Genomic DNA, 14,407 nt, shown 5'->3' with positions numbered 1-14,407 from the left:
CTGTGTGCCACTCAGTGGGCACAAAGCCTGAGATGAGGCTATGATTAAACATGACACTTAGGTGAGGTGCCAGTTCATTTTGTAGTTCATGTAGTACACAGCCCGGGATGTCATCTGGTCCCATGGATGCTGTATTCTTAGCTTTGGAGAGTGTGTTTTTTACCTGTGTAGCTGTTATTACTGGAATTTGGCAATCTTCTGGTATTGGGATGGGCCGTTTAGGTTGTGGGTGGGGTGAAATTGGCACTGAATTGATCTGCCAGGATATTGGCAATATCCTTGGGATCAGTATATTTAATGCCATTCTGTTGTAGCTCAGAGCAGATCTGAGCATTGCCATTTAGATTCTTGACATAGTTATAGAATGCCTTGTGGTTGTCTTTGGAATCTTTGGCAATTTTATTTTTGTAACTAGCTTTGGAGGTTTTATGAGGGATCTCAGCTTCTTACTGAGGCTGGTAAGGGAGTATTTTGCATCCTAGGATTTTCCTGTTTTCTGCAACAGTTTATTCCTTTTGTTGTAAAGTTTGTTTATGGCAGGGGACCACCAGATTGGCTTCCTTTTTTGGAGGAGAACATCTTGGTTCTATTTGGGATGGCACAATTCATGCATGAGTGGATGTGCTCGTACAGTGCCGTAGTGTAGGATTCAGCAGTCAAACTTTCAGTTCCCGTCTGCATGGGTGTCATGAAGTTTGTCACTTCTGACTTGAGTAGCATGAAGTTGGCTTTGGAGAAGTTTTTTATGGAGGTTTCCTTACTGGGTGGGGTGGGGTGGTGGGATGTTAAGGGTGATTAGCTTATGGTCAGACCTGACCAACAAGGGGGTGACCATAGGTGTGGAGCATCGATTTCCCATCTAGTTGATCCAGGGCATTGGAACTTATGAATTCCAAGAACCATTGGGAAAAGGTGTTGGTACATGAGTAGTTTTCCTAGTTAATGGCAGGGTAGTTTAAATCACCCAGTATTAGGGTGTTTGGTTGTATCTTAATATTTTCCAGTATGTTTAGAAAGGTGTAGTGAGAATCTTGGGGCATGGTGGGGGATTTGTAGCAAACTACAATTTCGATTGCAGTCTTACCTAGTGTTAGTTGTACCTGGAGAATTTCAGATGCATTATGTTGGGCAACTAGCTTGGTGGTGTGAATATCCTTGGTGAATATGGACACTCCTCCACCTTTAGTGTTTTGGTCCTGGTTTGGTGGCTGAAAAGTGTGGTAAGCTTTGTAGCCTGGTATTGCAAGGGTGCTCTCTGGAGCCTTGAACCAGGTCTCAGTTACTGCACAGATATCGATGTTCTCCATTTTTAGGAGTGCCTCAAGAGAGTGCATTTTGAGGTTTAGACTTCTAGCATTGAGTAGCATTGCCTTCAGAATTTGCATGCTTGTACCTGTTATGATGGTGGTTTTGTCCTTTGAACTTTGCCTAAAAAAGGCACTATAGGGGTGGCAAGAGCCTTAGCCAGTAACCTGAATCCCAGGGGCGACAGGTGCAGACCATTTCTGGCAAAGCGTCATGGTCTGTCAATCATGTCGTCCCAGGCAGACAGATACTGGATCCCCTTTGAAAGACACCAGAAGCTTAGCCAATTGTTGAAGTCAGTAATTTTGTCCTTATATTGTGGTATAATTCTGGGCAAAGGCAGGATGCTACTCAGGGCTAGGGTCATACCTGCCTGGGCCACATGATCCGAGAGCTCTTCCATGTCTCTTTTCATGTAGTCCAGGGAGGTACATCTCAAATTATTCACTCCAACATGGACAATGACAGAGTCATATTTGTACTTGTTGTGGAGTGACTTGAGTGCATGCATTATGTGGCGGATCCTGGCACCCCGACAGACAGCTGACAGTAACCTTCTCCTTGTTTAGCCTGGTGAGTGGGACATCAGTGTGCCTGACTATAGAGTCACCTATGACTAAAGTGTTAGGTACGTTGTATTTGGGTTCTGTCTTCTTATGGAATTGTCCAAGTACACTTACCACAAGCTTCCTCATAGATTGGATCTACTCACACAAGATAAGGGGAGTTTGATACACTCCAGTCTGAAATTACTACATCTGCCTGCTTGTAGGATTCAGTTTTGATACCTTTTAGGCACCTTGTTTCTGAGGATGAGCAGCAGGTACTAAAGGAGACAAGAAAACCTGCTGCTAGGAAATCTTTTGTTAGTAAGTGGAAGAGGTTTGATACCCCTCATAACTAGGGCACGACCAGGGATTATAAACCACTGGTGCTAAAATATTAGTGTAAGTTACTATCCTCTAGCCTATCTTACTCATCTTATGAAGTTTCATCTGTAGGCCATTTCAGAATGTCTGTCCTTGGATCCTCCACTTTCTTCTTATAGTTTGGTCAGGATGTTTTTGAAAGGGATTTTGCATCTAAGACCATCTAGGAAACAGGTGGCACTTTGATGGGATCTTAACTTTGTGCTGGAAAAGTTAACTATGTCGTCCTTTGAACCAGCTCATCAGATCGACATTTGGTTCATTACTTCTGTGCCACTGGTTGCTCTAGCATCTGTTAGAAGAGTATCTGAGTTACAAGCTGTTATGATGAGTGAACCCTATCTGTTTTTCTATAGCGATAGGGTTACTTTAAGAGCAAATCCCTAATACATGCCAGAAGTAGTTTTATAGTTTATTTTAAATAAACCAGCAAGCTCCCTATATCCTTTCCTGAAATTAAAATTAGGAGAGGAGGATTCTTCATACTCTGGAAGTGCGCAGGCAACTCAGGTATTATCTTCACAGAACTATGTGTTTTAGGACATTTGAACAGCTGTTTGTCTCATATGATGGGACAAAGAAGGGATAGCAACCCATGTCAAACAGTGTATTTCTAGATGGTTGTCCCTTGCTATTGCTTTTTTGTTCCCATCATGGTAAAACATTTCCAGGCAGGGTCAAGACACACACTGTGAGACCCTTGTCTTATTGGAAAGGAATGGACTGTAGAAGTATTCTAGAGGCAGCTACTTGGTCCTTTGTACATTCTTTCACAAAGAACTACAAACTGGATTCCTTTTCCAGGTCTGTAACAGGCTTTGTTAGGACCATTCTACAGGGACTCCAGCATCATAATCTGTCTTTCTCCCAGGTGGAATAAACTATGGTATCTACCCATTTAGCTAAGGCTGCTGCAGCAGTGATTTATGATTTGCATAGTTCAGTTGTCTTAAGTTACAGTTACCAGAATAGTAGCTGTTCGATTAAATCACTGCTGCAGTAGTTGCACCCTCCCCCTGAATTGTATATACTTTTATTATAGCAGTTCCATATTCTTCCTTTATGTTTTTCAGGGAGTAGCTTCCCTTTTTCTGCTGCTAAGAAAATTCTGAAGCTTTATGGTGCCCAAGTTGCTGTTTTCTCCACACAGGAGGTCGAGTTCACAGCAACCTGGATGTATGTGTAGGGGGTGAAAGCCTTCAAAAGACTGGCTAGCCATTTTATCTTTGGCAGGATTTAACCTGTATAGCTAAGGCTGCTCTAACAGTCATTTAATCGAGCATCTACTGTTATGGTAAGTGCGGGCTACACAGCTGTACTTTCTGTATCACTTGCAATCATTACAAGTGCTGGTAATTTATTTTATGTTTTCCACATTACTCATTTAATATTAGTTGCAGTATAGTTCTATAAGCATTTTTAGTAGTATAGTTCTGTAAGCATTTTTAGTAGTATGGTTCTTTAAGCATTTTTAGTAGTATAGTTCTGTAAGCATTTTTAGTAGTATGGTTCTGTAAGCATTTTTAGTAGTATGGTTCTATAAGCATTTTTAGTAGTATAGTTCTGTAAACATTTTTAGTAGTATGGTTCTGTAAGCATTTTTAGTAGTATGGTTCTGTAAGCATTTTTAGTAGTATGGTTCTGTAAGCATTTTTAGTAGTATTGTTCTTTAAGCATTTTTAGTAGTATGGTTCTGTAAGCATTTTTAGTAGTATTGTTCTTTAAGCATTTTTAGTAGTATGGTTCTGTAAGCATTTTTAGTAGTATTGTTCTGTAAGCATTTTTAGTAGTATGGTTCTGTAAGCATTTTTAGTAGTATGGTTCTATAAGCATTTTTAGTAGTATAGTTCTGTAAACATTTTTAGTAGTATGGTTCTGTAAGCATTTTTAGTAGTATGGTTCTTTAAGCATTTTTAGTAGTATTGTTCTTTAAGCATTTTTAGTAGTATGGTTCTGTAAGCATTTTTAGTAGTATGGTTCTGTAAGCATTTTTAGTAGTATTGTTCTTTAAGCATTTTTAGTAGTATGGTTCTGTAAGCATTTTTAGTAGTATTGTTCTTTAAGCATTTTTAGTAGTATGGTTCTGTAAGCATTTTTAGTAGTATGGTTCTGTAAGCATTTTTAGTAGTATTGTTCTTTAAGCATTTTTAGTAGTATAGTTCTGTAAGCATTTTTAGTAGTACGGTTCTGTAAGCATTTTTAGTAGTATAGTTCTTTAAGCATTTTTAGTAGTATAGTTCTTTAAGCATTTTTAGTAGTATGGTTCTTTAAGCATTTTTAGTAGTATAGTTCTGTAAGCATTTTTAGTAGTATGGTTCTGTAAGCATTTTTAGTAGTATTCTTTTGTCTGGCACTTCTAATACAACAAAAAAGAACAAAGAATATCTTATTGGTTGTGATACTTTTATCCTTATTGCCTGACTTCCTGTAATGACTATGGTATAAAAATTGAACGGCCCTCTCAGTACATCTAGCTGCTAAAAAGATCAATATAGTTTGAGGGACTGACATCTGCTTTTATCTAAATCCCAGTCTTGTTAATAATCTCCCACATCAATGAACCAGTTAATTGATTTTCTTCTTCTGTTACAGTGAGTATCTCACACAGCTGTGCTTTTAAATTTGTAAAGAACAGACTCGTTTAATATGACTAAAATAAAACAGAAGTGTGTCTATTAGTTGGCACAAAATATTTTTGTTAGTTTTCACATTTTAATTTATATAATGTTAAAATGTCTTTCATTTTATGTACAGCTGTCTCTGTACTTTTATGTGGGATACACCTATATTTACTGCTTGTAAATATAGGTTTGTTTCTTTTAGCTCATCTTCAGTATTCTCAGACGTGCCATCTGTGGAGTACAAAATATATGTAGGTTAACTACAGCAAAGCAGACACATAACCAAAAGAGATTTGTCAAGTGATACTCAGACATTCAGCATTAAAAGAGTCATAGTCTCAACTAACTTGAATTTTATGCTAAAAATTCTTATTCTGAAATTGTTGATTCATATTTAAATAGGCAAATGACATAAATGGGTGTTCTGAGTTACAGTACTTATCTGGCTCAAAGGTGTGTATTTCATTTAAGATGCCCTTAAATTCAGCGCACATTTTATATTAAACTGTTTGGATTCAATGTTAAGATATTTATTTTAAAAACAGCTGCATGATATAACTATGGGTTTTGTGTAGAAGCAGTCTTGTAATTATGCAGCGTAAGAACATGACAAGTTAATCTCCTTACACTTTTATGGTTGTTATTCTTTTAGCTGAATCTAAGTAACAGGCCATTGACACAGATACTACAGTCCACCACCCCTGTTGTGGAAGAAGAAGAAGACCCCCTGTGCTACTACGATGAGCACACAGCCCAGGTGGAGGTAAGACATTCCTGGTAAACATTTACAAAGACTAAACTGTCTACTTTGCTCCTTTTGTTTATTTTATTTTCTTGTCTTTGTTTTGTGTGTGTGTGTGTGTGTGTGTGTGTGTGTGTGTGTGTGTGTGTGTGTGTGTGTGTGTGTGTGTGTGTGTGTCTACTCATACTGATAAACATGCCTGTTATTATGGGCAAAGCTTGACATTTCAAAGAATGACAACTTAACTGCAAAGCAAAGTACTGCTTTGATGAATGATTTCAAGTTAATGATATGACTGGCTAATCCCTTCATAGAAATATGGAAAAGATTTGCCAGCCCGGAGGAGGAGCCTATGTTGATGTAATTTTATCAACTGACAAACAGCTATATCTCCATTCATTCACCTTGTGGTCTGTACAGATTCAATGAGCTATTCCAACTTGTAATCATCTATTTATTTTATTCATTTAATTTTAATTAAATATTTGTTTTTATTTTTCTCTTTTTCACTTTTGTGCTATTTTCTGTATTAAAGATAATTGTGCCTCAGACTTCTGCACAGTTTTATTTGGCAGTTCTGTACTCATCTCATCATCACCAACCACCCATTTTCTGCATGGGGTTGGGGTGTCATGTCAATTGTCACGTCCTCATCCTATTCAGTGTCACTCTCCTAACTTCTTTGGTGCTCATGTCTGACTGTTGCAGGCCTTCTCTCACACAGACCATTCACTTCCTTGCTGTATACCCTTGTTTCTTCTTGCCTTCTTCCAGTCTGTCCCAAATCTTATTCCCCAGATTGTCTTCTGCTTTTCTGCACATGTGCCCAAACCACTGTAATCTGTTTTCTTTGATCTTTTCTGCAATTGGAACTACTTTGGCTTCTGCTGCTATCTCATTTCTTTATCTGCACCACAGTGTGCATCCTGTCAACCATCTCAAACACTTCATCTCCATCATCTGTAGTTTCCTCAACTGCTGTGCCTTTACTGACCAAGTTTCTGTACCATACAGTAGTACTGGTCATACCACTGTTTTGTACACTTTACCTTTAAGCTTCTTTGGCATTCTGGCATACACTAGACCTGATACTCTGTGCCATTTGGCTGCAGCCCCTCTGATTCTAGCTTTGACCTCCTAATTCAGACATCCCTTTTTCTCAACAACCCCTCCCAGATACTTTAAGCTGTTCCACTATTTTCCATTCTATCTCAGTTCTCGGCTTCTTCTGATTTTCCCATTTGCTGCCATTGTAACTATCTTATCTGTACTAAGTGTCATACATTTTGCATCTCATTCCCCTATCCTTTGCTGAAGTTCATGCTCTGATTCTGCCTCTAATACCATTTTGTCTGCATAAAGCAACTTTATTGATCTGTCCTGACCTGTTTGCTAATGTAGTCCATCACCAGTATGAACAGCTGTGGACTCAATGCTAAACCCTGATGCACACCAACTCCCACAGAGAACCTCTCTGTGAGGCCAAACACTGTTTGTACTTCAAGCCACTGCATAACTGCCCAAATCAGCTTCAGCTTTCTTGGGACCTTGTTATATGCTTTCTCCAAGTCTAGAAATGCTCAGTTGGACTCTTTCCTCATTTCTAGCTTCTTCTCAAGTATCTGTATCACTGCAAACATTGGGTCAGTTGTGCTGCATCCTGATCTGAATCTGAACTGCTCATTTCCCATTTTACTTTGTGCATTCATTTATCAGTCAAACTCTCCTGAACTTTATTTCAGTGTGATAGGAGTTTGCTATCACAATACTGCCCAGAGTTGTGAATGTCCCCTTTGTTCTTGAACACTGACACTACTGTGCTTATTATCCAGTCATCTGGAATATGCCTTTCTCCATACTGTTGTGCTACCCTCAGAAGTCATTTCTTCCTTATCTCAGCCAGCATCGTGATCATATCTGCTGTGACCTCATCTGAGCCTGCTGCTTTCCCTGACATAATTTTCCTTAGTGCTGTTCTTACTTCTTCTAGGGTGGGCTCCTTCCCTTCTCTTGTCATACGCTGGACTGGTAAGCAGGTTATTGCTGGCATCCCTTAGACTATCTCCTTTGTGTTTCTGTCTTTGCCTTGTAACTTTATATAGTTTCTTTGTGCCATCTACTGAGTCACTTTCCAGAAGTTGGTAGAGTGCATCTGTTGCCTTGTTCTTTGTTATTGCAAATCTTTTCTTAGCTTCTTTGTTAGCCAACCAGTGTTCCTTCCTAGCTTGGTGCATCTTAGACATTCTATCTCCCACTTTTTCCTGCACTCCTTCTTTCTTTTGATGACTTCATGGACTTTTGCATTGCCCTACAGTACCAGCTTTCTTTATTTACCTTTATTTTCCTACCAGGCTCAGCTGCATATCTGTTGTGTAGTCCTCACACGTTATTTTGAGATGCTGTCATTCTTCTTCATCTCCACCTATTTTCTCTTCTTCTTGAAGTGCTAGAGCTCTGAGTTATTCTTTGAACTGTTGTGCTTTCTCTACAGTCAACTTCCAGGATTTCAGCCTGGTCTCTGTTGACCTTAGTTAGAGCATTCTCTGACCACTGCTTAGAGCTGATTGTGGAAATCAGTGGTTTATGCTGTGGACCAACTGTTTCACTGAGGATGACTTTGCAATCACTGAGTGTACCCCAGTGCCCTTTCCTTAACAGGAGGAAGTCTACCTGAATTGCATGTTGGCCACTCTTGTATGTAATCTTGTGACTGTCTTTCTGAACCATGTGTTGGCTGCTATGAAGCCATTTGCAGAATGGCCTGTCCTTTATTCCTATTGTCCCACCCATGTAGACTCAGGCAGCCCTCATAACCTGTTTTGTCCATCCCGCTATATGCATTCAGGTCACTCATTGTCAACACTAATTCATGTTGTCCTGCTTTATATATTAGGTTCAGCAACTGTTGTCTGAATGCACTCTTCCTCACCATCACAACCCTCCCATGGGGCATAAGCTGGTATTATGAAAGCTGTTCTGTCATTAGGCTGGAGTCTGATTGCCATGAGTCTGTCACTAATTCTGGTGGCATCCCTCACTGTCTTCTGAAGCCTCTCCATCACCACAATTCCCACACTATATCTAGTCTGTCCTGTTCCTCAGTAGTAGACTGTGTATCCCAAGCCAAGTGTCTTTGTTGCACTGCTCTTCCATCTTATCTCCTGGATATATAGGATGTCCAGCCTCCTCATTACCATCATGTCACCCACTTCCAAGCTCTATCCTGTCAGTAAACCTACATGGAGTGTGGTCTGTCACTGTTTCAGGGTCACCATAATGTAAACTAATCAGTATAACATGTATCTTATACATCTATAAGGACTCTTTTATTCATGAACGGGGGATGCTGTTAAAAGCTGTTTTTATAACCTATCCATGTCAGACTTAGATTCTTCCCCTTTATACAATTCTCCATTATGGTTGTATTATCAACAAATGATCCTTTGTTCCATATGATTTTCTTTTGTTACCCTTTTATTCTACTGCCATGATTGAGTTTTCTTCTAAATAACTATAAACTCTGTCTGCATTAATTCCAAGATATAGTTTGTACATCATCAGAAGGAAAGTTATTGGTCTATAGTTTTTAGGATAGCTTACAGGTTCACTCTTAATTAGAAGCATTGTTTTTCCCACTGTTAACCAAGTTAGTGTTTGGTCAGGATACATATGTAAGTTATTCATACTCGGGCCTAAATCATTGTGTAAAGATGTTAATACTTGTAGGTAGAAGTTAGGTATTGCATCTGGACCTGGGGTTTTCTAATTAGGAGCTTTTCTTAAATTTGGTTTCAGTTTCTCTTGCCGTTACTTCATCCCATTGCATGTCCTGTACATTTGAACTCCTTCCTCTCTTTTCTACTTTCCATCTTTGTTTTCATATTTTTTGTATTGTGAACTCTTTCCATATCTGGGTGCCTTTGCCTGTATTTCTTTTCAAGTATCTTTGGTACTGCTTTTTTGTATTGATCAGTTTTCCTTTCTACCTTGCATAAATACTGCACCATGTCAGTTTTCTTTTTCTTTCCTGTGTCCATATTTCTTCTTTAGATGTCTCCCTCTCTACCTGTTTCTCCTTAATTTAGGGACTCATTGTTCCATCATGCTGTGACATTACCTGTGTTGGGTTTTAACACTAAATCCTTCACTTCACAGGTATTCCATAACTTCAGTTTCTGTTTGTTTAACTTCTACCTTACTAATTCTCGGTTCTGTATTCCCCCTTTTCTTTCTTAATTTTTGTATTGTCAGATTTTCCATATCTGGGTGCCTTTGTCTGTGTTTCTCTTCAAATATCTTTGGAGATGTTTTTTGTATTGATCATATTGGTTTTCTTCTTTGCATAAATATTACAACATATTGGATCTCTTTTTCTTTCCCATGTCCATGTTTCTTTTTTATACCTTTCAAAAATCTCTGGGTTTTGTTCTTTACATTTTTGCATTTCCTCTGCCGCTTCTTTTTCCAGATGGCCCAAAGTTTCTTCATCTGTGTACTGATTTTTTATGGATCTGTTGTAGCAATGAACTCAAATTTGCATTTGAAGCTTTTGACAGTTTTTCTTGGGGAAGTAGTTTTTATTCCTCTAATTTCTCTCAAACTTTCTGAATATCTTCTCTCTGGAAATTATGAACTCCTTGCCGAAAAGTAACAATGCATAATTTTTTCCTTATCCTTAATAGTCCACTGCGTCACCTATGTAGCTCTTTTTTGGCCTCTCAAGTTTTGTATTTTTTGTGGACTCCTACTTCCTTCTTCAAAGGGAGGGCCTGCTTCCCCTGAGCCTGGCCTAATACCATTGTAGGAATGTTTCCATGTCTAGAGGATTCTATTCTACCATTTTTTTACAGTCCTGGCACCAGTGTGCACACCAGGACTAGGCATATTTTTGATATTTTTTATCTTGCGACTTGTGTGCCCACTTGTATTTTTTTTTTCATTTTTAACCTACCTCTCTCCATGATATATGCCATATAATATACAGTCTATATATCAGTGTCATCTTGGTGAGATTTTATAAAAAACAGGATGAATGAAATCAGTTCCAGTAATACTTAGTCTCCTGTTTTTGCTGATTTCTTTAGCTCTCCATTCAAATCCATAATGTACTGTATGGTTGTTGTTGTTCTTCTTAAGGACCTGCATCCAAAGTCTTACTCTTTCCTTATTTGTTGAACTCCCCCTTTTCATCATCATCATCACTTTCCACTTTGATTTATAACCTTCTGCTTGTGTTATGTATATGAGCCTCAAATGCATGGCTCTAAAGTAGCCCTTCAAATCACATAATCCTAAACCATTTTGTTTTATGGAAAGAATGCGCTTATCCCCCAACAGGAATGTACTGGGGCAGATCATAACCAGTCAATGAAGAGGTTTATGATTGGTCGTCATTCTTTTTTTTTTTTTCAGTTTTTATTGCTTGTTATAGTTTCTTTTGTTACGTTTTAGCATAATACCATGTCCTTGTTTGCGAGTCATTTGTAATGATTTGAATGAAGTTTTCCCAGAAAGTTAGCAGCATTCAATGAGGTCCTTTTACAAATATTTAGGGATACGTACACTATATGCAGTATACGATCAATGGTTTTACAAGGGACAGATTAACGCTTTATGACATGTTCTCAACAGAGTGTTTTGAATTTATTTTGTGAAGTTTACTACTCATAATTTTGATTTCAGAGTGTAATTTGCTAAACAAAATAGGATATTTTATTATGAGAGTGAATTTTAGAAACACATTGCTTTCTAGTAAATAGATTATTAGTTAAGCTGTTACTTGGTTGTTTTTTTTTTCACCATTCAGCTTAGATAGTTTTATCCAACTGTAACACCGTTATTAGTGTGGCTTGACAGGAAGTTATGTTTTAGAATCTATTTTGATTTGTCAAGACTTTGTATTATTTTATGATTGGTTAAAGAGGCTAGCCAAGACAATTAATTATGCATTGTTAATGTTTTAATGGGCTAATGATTTGTTGCTTTTGATTGGGTATTTCTCTAACCATTTTAAGTATATAATGATTGTGTCTTTGTTGTATTTTTTGAAATGGTCTGAAGAAACAACCTTGTGTTGTGAAAGCGCTTACCTGTGTTTAATATTTTTATTTTATTAAAGTTTTCCGTTTTCTCACAGAGTGGTGTTGGATGTCATTGGTGTTTATAGTTTTTTTTATTTTACACCTCTGGGTTGCTGTCGGAGAGCTGTTTTTGTGTATTTTTTGGATAAAGCTAACTTTTCTTGAATACCATACCTATTATATCCTTGAATTTTTGAGTCCTTTATTTTATTTGCCAATGTAAAGGAAATAAAAAATGGGAAAACAGGACCCACTGCCTGGCTGCACTGTACAAACACTGCTTATTGGCGAGGAGCCATTCCACCATAATTCTTGCCTCTGAACCTTCATATATATTTCTAATTAATCCTGTTATTCTATGAGGTAATGCAAATACTTCTGTTGTCATATTCATAAAGGCCCAGCTGACTCTGTCAAAGCCACGAAGACCCACTAACAATAGTGTCCTTTTCTTGCATTCTACTTCTCTCTGAATCATTATTGTTTCTTTAAATGTCAAATGTTTTCCTCTCCTCCACAAAACCACACTGATCCGTATCTATCAATTTTTGCAATACCTTTGCCATTCTCTTAGCTAGTATAGACATAAACACTTTATAATCATTTAAAGTCCAAGAAGAACAACACAGGGAATCAGTGCAGCCAGCAAGAGGAAAAAGTGCCAAGAAAAATCAAAGAGGCTGACTCTGAACACAGGCAAGCAGAGCGCAGCAAAAATGCAAAGTTCCAAATAGTCAGCAGAGGAACAAGTAATCCAAAATCCAAACACAGAGAGCTGGAAACTGTATGGAAAATGAACTTTTAATATAAAAAAATAAATAAAAACAGATGAGCACTTTCGCATATAGTTTCTTCAAATCTTTAGTAAAACACACAACACACTCTGATGTTCAAATAGCATGACATAAGCAGACCTAGATCAAACTAACCAATAAATGTGCTGCAATGTAAGTGAATGGAATGCATTCTATCTACGAAAAGCCAGAGCACTAAAAGAGCAATATACACAAAAAACATCTAATTATATAAAGTAAAAATAAACTATAAAAACAATCTTTCTGCAATCTATGAGACTTTAAAATAGATTTACTAGAAACATGTTCATTCAGGCCAGGTTCACAATCTGACCTGAAGTTAAGAATCCATTTCAGCTCTGTTTTCTCTTTTATTAGTAACATCACCAAGTCGCTCTGTGGGAACAATAGAATCAATAGCTGTAAACACAAACTTGCGGACAGCACCTGCTTGTATAATATGCTTTGCTAACGCACTGGTCTCATTAGACCTCCTAATACAGTATAGGTGGCCTCCGATTCTATCATGAAGACATCTGGTCGTCTTAAAAGTTAATTTTCCGTACAGTTTCCAGCTCTGTGTGTTTGATTTTTGGATTACTTGTTCTTTTGCTGCCTATTTGGAACTTTGATTTTTGCTGCTGCTCTGTTTGCCTGTTTTCATAATCAGCCTGTTTGATTTTTCCTTGTTGCTTAATAGATTAGTACTAAGCTAACTGCCCTTGCGAGCCATTTTAAGCCTAGTCAATTATCCTTAGTGAGACTCAAACCCTGCACCTTGTGTTTGTAAGGCAAACACCTTAACCATTAGGTCACCCTCCCAACCCATGCTTTATAATCATTGTTTAAAATTGAAATGGGTCTATATGAAGCTCGGTATCTTTAGTAATACAGTTACCACAGCTTTCTTCCATGATGCTGGTATTTCCCCACCTTCTAAAATATTGTTTATATTTTTATTTATTAAAACAACTGTTAAAAAAAACTTCCAGATCTTTGTCCTTTTTCTCCTTTCCAACTTCCAACCTTCATAAAAATATGGTCTGTTCTTGGAGACTTCTCCAATGACTGATAATATGTCACTATTTCTATCACATCACTTCCGGTGTTAGCTACTGACTTCTGTTCTTGGAGACATCTGCGATGACTGATAATATGTCACTATTTCTATCACACCACTTCCTGTGTTACGGACTGTTGAGCCTCATCTTATTCTAACTGTGGTACAATTAAGTATTTGATGAATATTTCCATTTCTGCCTTTTCTTGGTTTCCACATGGCACTGCTTTATACACATTTTCATAGTATTTTCAAAATGTAGCAGCTCATTAGTTTTCTTGTCATAGACTCCCTAAGGTTGGTTATAACGCTTTCTTCTTTCTGTTGCTTAAGTTGTTGTGCTAAACGTTTTTTGTGCTGTGGACGTATCAAAAATAGTCGATTAACAGCAACCTTTCTAAACTCATGCATAATATCCTACTCTCTTATTTTTTCATTTAACACTTTGCAGTTGCTCCTCTTTTTGTTCTGTGAAATTATCTTTATTCTACAATTCTTTGTCATTTCTTCTAAATAATTCCTATTATTTCTTTCCCATGTATCTTTCTCTCTTATTTCTATCATGTTTTTAAATTCCATTATCTGATGTCAATTTTCATTCATTCCTCAATTAATGGGATTGGATCCGATTCTCGGATCTGACTCAGCCATTATACTAGCTCGTGGCCTCCAACAAACTCTTGAGCTCCTTCCTTACCCACAACGCACCACCCCTAAATCCCCAAATCTTGTTTGCCGCTTTAACATTTAGACATGTTTACCTTCAGCTCTCATGTCATCAGTGGGAGATAAGTCAGTTTTTCATATTTGCACTCTAAAAACTTTTACAAACAACTATTTCTTTAATCTTTGTTTTTTCAACTTAAGTGGGGAGGT

General features: G+C 37.7%; 1 protein-coding gene across 1 annotated transcript in view; it reads left to right on the top strand.

The window, feature by feature from the left end:
• ITPR3 (inositol 1,4,5-trisphosphate receptor type 3) overlaps window positions 1-14,407 on the top strand; it is a 2,403,054-nt gene that overhangs the window by 2,019,457 nt on the left and 369,190 nt on the right. The window contains exon 47 of the mRNA XM_044076491.1: window positions 5,508-5,618. Coding sequence (XP_043932426.1) covers window positions 5,508-5,618 — 111 coding nt within the window. The remainder of the gene's footprint in view (window positions 1-5,507; window positions 5,619-14,407) is intronic.

This window comes from Protopterus annectens, chromosome 7.part0 (assembly GCF_019279795.1).
Source record: "Protopterus annectens isolate FY-2018-M chromosome 7.part0, PAN1.0, whole genome shotgun sequence".
Lineage (NCBI taxonomy): Eukaryota > Metazoa > Chordata > Ceratodontiformes > Protopteridae > Protopterus > Protopterus annectens.
Note: the sequence above shows the minus strand (reverse complement) of the source record. Positions and strands in the feature narration are given on the sequence as shown.